The sequence below is a fragment of the Marmota flaviventris genome, chromosome 3 (genome assembly GCF_047511675.1).
Source record: "Marmota flaviventris isolate mMarFla1 chromosome 3, mMarFla1.hap1, whole genome shotgun sequence".
In the NCBI taxonomy this organism is placed as follows: Eukaryota; Metazoa; Chordata; class Mammalia; order Rodentia; family Sciuridae; genus Marmota; species Marmota flaviventris.
In genome coordinates this window covers 14533033-14544409 of record NC_092500.1, presented here as the reverse complement: position 1 = coordinate 14544409, position 11377 = coordinate 14533033, and the positions used below count along the sequence as shown (strand labels likewise).

Sequence of the window (11377 nt, the reverse complement as noted above, 5' to 3'; positions counted from 1 at the left end):
CTGGTATCTTCCATTACAGCAGAACAGCCGACCCAGGGAGTCTTCCTGTCATCCAGAAGATATTTACTAAAATACGTCTCAAACACAGAGATAGAAAACAAGACACCCGAATCTGCCTTGGATAGCTTGCAGCTTAGTGGGGAATTCACCAATGCAGAAGTAAGCAAAACGTTTTGGATGAGAAGAGGGGTGAGGTCAATTTCTGTAATGTGTTCCTAGCTTGACTTCCCATAAGGAGAGAGCACATTCCTATGAGGGAACTTATCACTGAATGGGACAGGTCACACTGGTTTCCTTGTCTTGTTGATCAGATAGAAATGTCAATCACACTGCAAAGAGGTGCCACAGCATTCCCTAAAATACCTGGGGCCTAGAGAACGGCCACCTGTGTTAATGTCCAAACACTTGCAACAGGTTTCAGCACCTGTTTTTTGTTTGTTTGTTTGTTTTGGCAATATTGTTAAGCACAGAGATGTAAAGATGAATTGGAAAAATCAGGTCAGATAAATTTAAGAACTAAAACTATCATATTTACATAGAAGAAAATATAGCACAAAACAAACTAAAAATTTACAAATTGAATTTCATCAAAATCAAAACTTTTTTTCTTGAAAAGACACTGTCAACAAGATGAAGAGGCTAAGAGAAAACATTTTTAGAACAAACACAGAATTTGTGTTTGTGTCTATAATAACCTTTTAAAGTCAATAAAAAACCTTTTAAAAGCAACTCAGTTTTTTAAATTGTGCAAAATATTTGAACAGCCACTTCACTAAAGAAAATAGGTAAATAGTAATTAAGCAAACAAGATGTGCAGCATCTTTAGGTATTAAGGAAATGCAAATGAAGCACTGGAGGTAACATTACATGAAAGGAAAGTGACCACAACACTCAGAGCGACCAAGAGATCTTTATTGCAGCAGTGCAAAAGGGGAGGAAAAAGAGAAAGCGAGAGAAGAGACACAGCAAGAGATAGAGCAAGAGAAGAAAGAGAGTGCAAGAGCAAGAGAGAGGGGCCCAGCAGGAGGGAGTTTTTAGCCAAAATCTAATGGGGTCTTTGGGTTTGCAAGCTGCCTTGTTGGCGTACAGCGATTGGATAATACAGTAGTTGCTAAGGGTGTCATCTTCTGCCTTCAGGCAGATGGGGCAGGGGTCAGATGTGGGTTTCTCTTGTACCAGATGGGTGGGGGTCGAGTGTTCAGCCTTGAGTGGGGTTGAGTGTTCAGACTTGATGCAAACAGGTGATAAAGGACCAGACAGAGTGGGGTTTGGGTGTGTGGGCTATCCTGCAGCTAACATTTGTTCAGCCTGCCCTGCACACAACTTAGTTCAGCCTGTCCTGCACCTAACATTACACACCTTCTACAAATGGAAAAATTAAAAAGAACTACCATAACAAGTACTAGTGTATACGTGGAGCAAATTCCTGGACCCCTCACACATTGCTAACAGTACACAAACTGCTCCAGCCCCTTTCAAAAACAACTTGACAAGTTCTTAGACCATACAATTCAGTAATTACACTCCTAGGTATTTACTCAAGAGAAATAAAAACATAAGTACAAAAGCATATACACAAGTGTTCATAGTAGCTTTATTCACAGTAGCCCACAACTGGAAACAACCCAATGTCTAACAGCTAGTGAGTGGAATAATTATAGTGTATTAATATTGTGGAATCTGGGCTGGGGCTGGGGCTCAGTGGTAGAGTGCTTGCCTGGCATGCATGAGGCCGCATGTTTGATACTCAGCACCACCTAAAAATAAAATAAAAAATAATAATACTCCTACACAACAATAAAAAGAAACAAGTTATCAATACCTCTATGGAACTCAAAAAACTTTATTAGGCAGAGAGGAAGAGCATGAGAAGAAGATTACCATCAAATAGGGAGGAGAGGTGGGAGGGAATGGGAGAGAGAGGAGGAAATTGCACAGAAGAGGGAAGGAGACTCGCATTGTTATACAAAAAAAAGAGGATGTGAGGCAAAGGGGAGAAAAAATGAGAGTGAGAGAAATGAGATATGGTAGATGGGGTAGAGGGAAGGGAGGGGAGGGGAGGGGACGGGGGATAGGAAGGGGATAGGAGGGGCAGCAGAATAAAACAAACACTTGTTTGGCAGTATGTGTAAACGTGGCTGTATAATGAATGTGATCCTGCAATCTGTACATGGGGGAAAAATAAGAATTCATACCCCATTTGAAACAAATGTATGATATATGATATGTCAAGATCAATGTAATGTTTTGAGCCACCAATAAATTTCTGATGTTTAAATAAATAAATAAATAAATAAACCAATTAAAAAAAAAAAAAAACACTTTATTAGGCTAAGTGCAAGACACCAGACACAAAAGATTACATATTATGGGTCCATTTACATGAAATTCTGGTAAAAGCAAACAGGCAGAAAATACCTGGCCTGATGGAGCTTAACATTATAACAGAAGAAGACAGAGAACAAATAAATAATTCAAATATGTAGTACTTCAGATAGCGGGAAACACCATGGGGGGAAAAACTATGGCTGGCAAAATAGGTGGAAAGGCTCAGGGTTAGGGGCTACAATGTTAAAGAGCGCTCGCTTAACATGTGTGAGGCAATAGGTGTGATCCTCAGCACCACATTTTTAAAAAAAGTAAATAAACAAAATAAAGGTATTGTGTCTATCTACAACTAAAAATTTTTTTAAAAAATTAAAAAGAAGAAGAACATTTCCTTAATTTGGTAAAGAATATTTGTGAGCCAGGTGCAGTGGTCATGCCTATTATCCCAGAAGCTCAAAGGGCCAAGGCAGGAGGATCGCAGGTTCAAAGCCAGTCTCAGCAACTTAGCAAGACTCTGTCTCTAAATAAAATATAGAAAAGGCTGGGGATGTGGCTGAGTGGTTAAGTGTCCCTGGGTTCAATCCCCAGCACCAAAAATAAAACAAACAAACAAAAAATCTGTGAGATGGTGAAATATCAGAAGCTATCTCATTAAAATAAAAGGATGCCAGTGATCACTACTAGTGTTAGCATCAGAATGGAGATCTCAGGCAGTGAAACTCAATAAGAAAAAGGAATGATTTATATTTCAAAGGGAAATGCAAGACTATCAGTCGTCCATTAGTAGACAATATAGTTACAGTTTAAGAAACACTACAAAATCATCTTTTAAAAACACCTGCTAGGGCTGGGGCTCAGTGGCAGAGAGCTTGCCTAGCATATGTGAGGCACTGGGTTCGATCCTTAGCACCCTATAAAAATAAACAAATAAAGGCATTCTGCCCACCTACAACTACCAAAAATGAAGGGAAAACTCCTGCTGGAAGCTGGGTACAGTGGCGCATGCCTTAACCTCAGCAACTCTGGAGACTGAGGCAGAGGGTGGCAAGTTCAAGACTGTCTCAAAATGAAAAATAAAAAGGTCTGGGGGTATAGCTCAATGGTAAAGCTCCTCTGGGTTCATTCCTCAGTATTAAAACAAAAAATAAAAAAACGTTTTATGGGCTGGGGTTGTGACTCAGTGGTAGAGCACTTGCCTAGCATGTGTGAGGCACTGGGTTCAATTCTCAGCACCACATACAAATAATTAAATAAAATAAAAAATTTCATCAACAACTAATAAAACTATTTTGAAAACTTTAAATTTCTATCTGACAAAGGACTGCAGAGACAAGTTTAAAAATTCAAATAGTGCTTGAGAACAGCAAAAACAGTAATAAGTTGTACCTAAATACTTATGGTTCTTTGAATTTTTCTGTAAATTTTATATATATGTATATATACTCTTCAGAGTGCAATGATATGTGTAAGGATTAAAACAGCTTTCCGGCTCTGATTGACAATTGACCTTCTGTTCTCATGTCCTCTGAAAACCTGATAAAGGTAGAAGGTCCATTCTGTTGCTAGGTAACCTCACCCACACCAATCACTTGATTCATGAATTATATGTAGATTGACACAACTGTAAAGGCCTGTTGGGGAAAGAGAGTTTGGGGCTTCTCTGTGCGTGGACTCTGTGTAACTCAGCCCTCCAGGCTTCCTGGAAACTGTTTGTGGAGAGGTTATATGATGTATTGGCTCCTAATGGGTAGGTGACTTCTCAGTCAGAGCAGTGGCCACACTATGGTGTGAGTCTTGTTCCTTTGCACCTGTGTGGTTACTAGGCCGTGGTGGGAGCAGCTGTGTGGGTTGCTACCTAGATTAGCACAGTGATTCCCAGGGAGGTAAATGCCTAATTATGCCCTACTCCAAGCTGTCATTCCTGACCTCTCCTTCCAGATGAATCTGATGATGCCAAATGTGGCCCACAGTACTCTTAGGAGTCTAGAGATTTAGTTATATTTGGTGGCTATTGCACATGGTTCTACAGATAGTTAATACTTGAGCTATATAGAAAAGGACTTGTTGAATTCAATCATGGTAGATGATCGATTTGAGATTTAGTTAACTACACATAGGAAAAGACTTACATCTAGTATGAGGTCGTAATATATGAATCCCTGTTCCCCACTTCTCATACCTGAGGCAAATTACAGGCACAGGGTCAAAAGGGTGTGTACACCTTGGTGCCATGAGCCCAGGAAACCCAAATCTGTAAGACATCATATATTACGAAGAAAGAGTCAACCTCAATCTTTTTGACTCTCATGTTTTAAGCAGGTAATGAAGGATCTGAGTGTTAGGGGTGGAAGGGTTCCTCATCCTTAAAGATACTTTTAAATCTGTTGAGCCCGGCCTTTAGTGAGTGCCCATCCTTCCCTTTATGAACACATCTAAAGAGGACCACACACATTGGGGTTGGGGTGGTGGCTCAGTGGTAGAACGCTTGCCTACCATGTGTGAGGCCCTGGATACAATTCTCAGCACCGCAATCATAATAAATTAATAAAATAAATAAAATAAAGGTCCACCAAAAACTAAAAAATATTAAATAAAAAAAAAGAGGACCACACACCAGTCCCAAATGTTCCTGTGGTTTAGTATATCTGTAATCTGATCTCGCCAGCTGTGTTACTCAGCTTTTGCTCACTGTGACCAAAAATACCTGACAAGAACAACTTAGTGAAAGACAGATTTATTTGGCTCATGGGTTGAGAGGTTTGAGTCCATAATCAGCTGTCTCCATTTCTTGGGGCCTGAGGTGAGCAGAACATCATGGTGGAAAGAAGGTGAAGGAAACAGAGAAAAGCATCTGGAAGTACAGAAAGAAAGGGGGGGGGGGTAAGAAGAAGATATACAGATACCACCTCCGCCTCCCAGTGCTCCAATCAGCTATCAGAGGATCAATCCACCAGTGGGGTCAGAGCCCTCATGATCCAATTATTGCCTAAGAGCCCCACCTTTGTACACATGAGATCCTGGGGACATTCCAAATCAAAACCATAACACCAGCCTTTATGTGAGATATCTTTAAGTAGGAGAAAATATTTATCTGGGTCAAAACTGTAGAATGAAGATCTGGCCTTTTTGTGTGTGGTATTGATGTGTGTGTGTGTGTGTGTGTGTGTGTGTGTGTGTGTTCCTGTACATACTTCTTCCTCAGAGACAGAATGTTTAAGGAATTGGAAAACCTGGTTCCGGTGCTTTAAACTGTCAACTATATTGATAAATCTGTTGGCTTGATTTTTATTAGTGTCATTTGAGTGTTCTATCCATTTTCTCTTATTATATTAAACTTAGCTTTTTAAGAAAGTAATATGCACTGTTTGAAGTGAGTGAAACAGTAGAAAGATCTATAAAGAAAAATGGACACTCCTCCAGCCCCAATGCCACAATTTTCAGGCAGCCACTGACCAAGTTTGTGCCTTTCCATTTCATTCTCTGTGCTCACACAAACGCATAAAGACATATGCATCAGGTAGGATTGTTTTATGTTCATGCTATAATTGTTACTCTATGATTTTTAACACATCATAGATATATGCAAGTTCTTACATATAGATCTCATTATTTTTAGTAATAGCATTATAGTCTAAAAGTATTAACCCTGTCCCTATGAATTGGACATTAAGGCTATTTCCTCCCTCCACACCTTTTTTTCTTTTTGGCCACCACCTATGGTACAGTAAACATACTGTACCTATAAACCAATACTGGTACACTGTTGTACCAGTATTGTTGTTATTTTTGTGCTGGCGATTGAACCCAGGGCCTCCCACATGAGCGCCTTTTTAAACTTTTGAGATAGGGTCTTGCTAAGTTGCCCAGGCTGCACTTGTGATCCTTCCTGCCTTAGTCTTCCAAGAAGCCAGAATTACAGGCGTGCACCACCACACCCAGCTTGGGGCATTCGTTTTTGTAAGGCAAAGGTATAGAAATCTTTGGATCAAAGAGTATGTGGTGTGCACTATTAATTTCAAGGGCTAGAGATATAGCTCAGAGGCAAAGCATGGGCAAGGCCCTGGGTTTGATCTCTAGGAGTGCGCACATGCTTAAGTTTGTTAATGTCAATAGTTTCCTTCCCTTAAGCTTGCAGCAATTTATGCTTCAAGTCCTTCGTCTCATCCTTGCCTGACCTGGTTGCAAATGTTTTTCTCTGTGCTCCCCTCCAAGCTACTCTTCACTGTGCAGAAGAGTGATATTTTTCTTTTTTTTCTACACTACAGATTGAGCCCAGGAATGCTCTACCACTGAACTACATTCCCAGTCCTTTTTATTTTATTTTCATACAGGATCTAGCTGTGTTGCCCAGGCGGACTTCCGACTCGCAATCCTCCTGCCTCAGCCTTCCTGAATTGCTGCGATTACAAGTGTGTGCCACCATGTTCAATTTAAAATGATTTTTTTGAAATACAAATCTATGTCACCTCCCTGTTTAAAATACTTCGATTTCTTCTTGTCATTCTTAGTATAAAGAGCAAAATATTTGACACAACCAAAAAAAAAAAATAGCTTGTGACTTAAAAGCCTACCTGGTTCTCTGAGGGGCTTTTCTCCTAATAGGAAGAGAGTCCTCAATTCTACGGAGAAATCGCCACAACAGGGTAGGTTGTTTGCCAGTATAAGGGAGCTACACTTTATAAAATGTGACTGACTTATGCCTGAAAGGAATAATTATTTCTCTATTATTTGCCTTGATGGAAATGTTTTTCCAGTTGCTTGGGGCAGATCATCTTAGAGTAAACAGGGAAGCACAGGACTTGTCAAAAAAAACATGTTAGGGCTACACCTTGGCTCCCAAGGAATCGACAAAAGGTCTGATCATAAACGTAGGGGGTTTTTGCTTCTGTTGTTTTTAAGTTGGACTTTTAAAGTAGAAGATGCTTTAATGTGCTGATTTGCAGAACAGGAAATCTGATTTTCAGCGTGATAACACATTCTTTGACATTAACCAGTACAGTTGGATTTTTAATGACACTTTTATCTTCAAAGCCCTTTACCAACACGAATGGATTAATTATTCATTTTTTGGTTGTGTGTTAAAAAGACAAGTCTTCAAAGCCATCCTTTTTTTTAAAATGTGGAACTGGGGCTCCCCACTTTTCAAACGCTGTTTCTCTGTCCTCAAGGGAGAAAATAAATTGTTGTTGTTGTGGTGGTGGTGGTGGTTGTAAGAAGAATACAATGGAAAAATACTCTGTGCTAAGGAAAGACGATGTCCTTACATCCTGCGTGGGATTAGAACAGGTCGGGAAACTGTACTGAAATTGTGTTTACAGTAAGCACTGTGAGAAATAACAGGCTAAAAGTGTCTGTTACTGTTCAGTCTTTTGATGTTAAAAAGTAGCCTGGAGACCAAAGCACCCTGAGTCAAACAGACGCTGGAACATAATATGCGGGCCCTTATATTCTTTTCTAAAGAATGTATTTTTTCGTGTTCCTTTCAAAAAGTGTCTAACTGGGTTTTTAAAAGATTTGGTTTGGGAGAAGAAAACGAGCTTCCCCGGGGGTCCTCCTTGTTTTGACACATCTTCTAACCACAAGAGAGCAGTCTTCCCTTTGATGAGCGCTTCCCTCCACCTCCCCAGAAATGAAAGAGCAAGTGTAAGTTTGCAAACACTCTAAAAGCTCTTTCCATTAGACCTGGACGCCGGAAACCACGGGGCAGTCAAGTCTTGATTTTCAAGGAGAAAGCCTCGGGTAAACATTCGCTCCCCGCCAGGAGACCGGTAGGTTCCTAGGAAGAGTTCTCAAACCTTCAAGATTCCTAGGCTGCTTGCAAAAAAAAACAAACCCTCATCTCTTGAAGCCCCAGAACGGTGTATTACAGGAATTGAAAAGCGTTGGTGGCTCTGGATGATTACTGTTTGGTGTGCGCCCACATATCCAGGCTAGGGGAACGAGCAGAGGAGCCCCGCTTTCTTATCTTTTGAAATAAGATCAGAGGCGAAGACGGGAATTCAACAGTGGATTGGCGCGGGGGAGGAGGGTCCTGTATCTGTCTACCACTTCTGGCCTGGATTTTTATAGCGATCGAGGAGTGCAGTGAATTTCGGAAGCCATGCAAAGTTTCCTTGAAGCCTGTTCTGGAACCTAGTTTCCAGACCCCAAAAAAACTTTTCCAAAGACAGACCAGCGGTGCCAGGCTGTTTGGATGGACCACAATCTGGATGAGACCAGGTTTTAAGCCTCATTTTCGGTTGAGAGATTAATTTCTTGAGTGATCTATTTGCTTTTCGGCAAATTGATGGAGAAACGGAAGTCAGCCGGACTGCTGACCCTTCAGTATGCGCTGCGCACCGCGCCCCTGGGCGTGCCAGGGACCCTGCCTCTGCTCCCGCCGAGGGACCCCTTCAGGGTTTCAGTGCGTCTGGACGCCGCGTGCTGGGAGCGGGCGCAGCGGGGCTGCGCGCCGGGACGGCCGCGCCCGCCCCCACCGCTGCGCGGCGCCCTGGAGCCCGCCTTCCTCCGCCAGCGCAACGAGCGCGAGCGGCTGCGGGTGCGCTGCGTGAACGAGGGCTACGCGCGCCTCCGAGACCACCTGCCGCCGGAGCTGGCCACCCGGCGCCTCAGCAAAGTGGAGACGCTGCGCGCCGCCGTCAGCTACATCAAGCACCTCCAGGAGCTGCTGGAGCGCCACGCGCGCGGACACGAGGGCCCGGCCGGCCCCCAGCGCAGGGCCGAATGCAACAGCGACGGCGAGTCCAAGGCCTCGTCGGCGCCCTCGCCCTGCAGCGAGCCGGAGGGTGCGGGCTAGCGCCCCGACCTCCCGGCCTGGCCCGGCCCCGCGCCCCCCGCCGCCGCCGGGGCAGCCTGGACTCCTCTCCAGACGCGCTTCGCATTTTTAATCTGGTTTCTTCTCCGGGCCTAAATCTTAGGAAAAATAAGTGATTTGCTTATGGGGAAAAGGGAGGTCTGCCATTTGGGGGCTTTTCCTCCCGCGCCCTTTTTGCTTACGTGCCGGCAACTTAGAGGTGCTTTTAGGGAAATTTTTTTCCCTTATTTTTAAACGCAAATGCAAACTGTTCCAGGTTCTGAGCGCCTCGTTCTAAATAGGATTATTCTGACGACTCAGGGCGGTAAGAAGTGGAATTTCCCACAGTTCGTGATATGGGTTAAGTTAAACATTAACCCAAGAACGTTACCCTCACCCTACCCCGCTACCCACCCACCCACTCCCCCGCGCGCGACCGTCCTTTAGGTGAGAGGACCATTCTCCTTGCACTCCTTACTTTGGAAATTGCTTCAGAAATCTAGTTGGCACGGCGCTTTGGGGGAAGGCGACTCTGAGCCGAAGTCCCAGGGCACGCTGCAGGACTTCAGCACACACCGATGAATCTGTAAATGATGGTCCAGCCAGGACATTCTGTTTGGTGCACACTGTTTTTAATCAATAAGTGGCTACTTGAAAACTTCGTAGCATTTAACCAACAGTACGTCTTGGTGTTAACGAGCTCTTTGGAAGAGAACCCAGATTTGTATGACTTCTTTTCCCACTCAGACGCTTTTGTCCGCCGTTTTTCCTTTTCTTTGTGTTCACCTTTGTAGTTCTCACTCCACCTAAGAATCTGATTAAAGTGACACTGGGACTTTAAAATAAAATGAAAATATACTTGGTGCTTTTTTGGGGGGCAGGGGGGGACTGGGGATTGAACTCGGGGCAGTCAGTCACTAAGCCACTTCCCCAGCCCTATTTTGTATTTTATTTAGAGACAGAGTCCCACCCAGTTGCTTAGTGCCTCGCTTTTGCTGAGGCTGGCTTTGAACTCGTTATCCTCCTGCCTCAGTCTTGGGAGCTGCTGGGATTACAGGCTTGTGCCACTGCACCAGGCATACTTTACAGTTTTTGATAGTAGAACTGGATTTGGGGAAGGAATGTGAGACAAGGGATGGATTGAGCTTGGCACATCATCAAACGTTTTATCCTTGAGGGCTTTCAGGCATATTGAAATTACCCAGTGATTTTGGTTGTTACCAGTTACTTTAAAAATATTCAATCTAGGGGCTTGGGGATGTAGAGTGCTTGCCTAGCATGCCCTAGGGTTCAGCTGTTACTACCCCTTGGGTTCAGTTGTTACTACCAAAAACCAAAAATTAATCCTGGGTATTTTTCTGAGAAGCATGAATTCAGCAGATAAATTAGGTGAATATTAACATATGAAGATAAAGTCTCTCTCTCTCTCTCTCTCTCTCTCTCTCTCTGTAGCAGGGATTGAATCCAGGGGCATATTACCACTGAGCCACATCCCAACCCTTTTTATTTTGAGACAGGGTCTTGCTAAGTTGCTTAGGGCCTCGCTAAATTGCAGAGGCTGGCCTCAAACTTGTGATCCTCCTGCCTCAGCCTCCCTTGAATTTGTGATCTTCCTGCCTCAGCCTCCCTTGAATTTGGGCTCATCCTGCCTCAGCCTCCTGAGTCATTGAGATTACAGGCATGCATTTATAAAGGTGCCCAGTTTATAAAGTTCTCTTTAGTGTCTTCCAATGTGCTGAGCTTCTCTTTTCCTGGAGGCGGCTTTGGTAAGGGGCATTTAGTAGGAGAAGGAATGAGCACTTCCCAGGTGTTGTTTCACTTCATCTCCACATGGGCTTCATGAGGCAGGTTTTATAGATGTTAGGGAAGCTGTTTTTCACTGACGAGCTTTTACATGCCAGGACTTTAGTTGTGTGCTTTTCACATTTTGTCCCATCCTCAAAACTCTGTAAGACAGGGAATGCTCCTATTTTTGCTTTAAAAAAAATGAAACTCAAAGAGGGTGATAGACCCAATCCTGAGTCTGTCTGATCCCCAAACCCAGGATTTCTTCTGCACTGTGCTCTCTTGCTGTGATTTGCTAGCTGGGTGGCCCAGCGCCCTCTGCTACTCTTTCCTCATCTCTTCTCTTTGCAGGAGGGGGAGGGGGAGAGCCTTGATAATCTGTAAGGTGCTCATCAACCAGTAGCTTTTGTCATATTTGGAGAAAGTCCTGTACTATTTCTCAGTTGCACAGAGAATAAAGTTGCATGAAGA

General features: G+C 43.3%; 1 protein-coding gene across 1 annotated transcript; it reads left to right on the top strand.

Annotated features, from left to right (window-relative positions):
- The first annotated feature begins 8004 nt into the window (after positions 1–8004).
- Ascl4 (achaete-scute family bHLH transcription factor 4) lies at positions 8005–9969 on the top strand. The gene has a single exon (XM_027930335.2). It carries the CDS (start codon positions 8615–8617, stop codon positions 9122–9124), a length of 510 nt encoding a protein of 169 aa, XP_027786136.2. The 5' UTR covers positions 8005–8614; the 3' UTR covers positions 9125–9969.
- The last annotated feature ends 1408 nt before the right edge of the window (positions 9970–11377 follow it).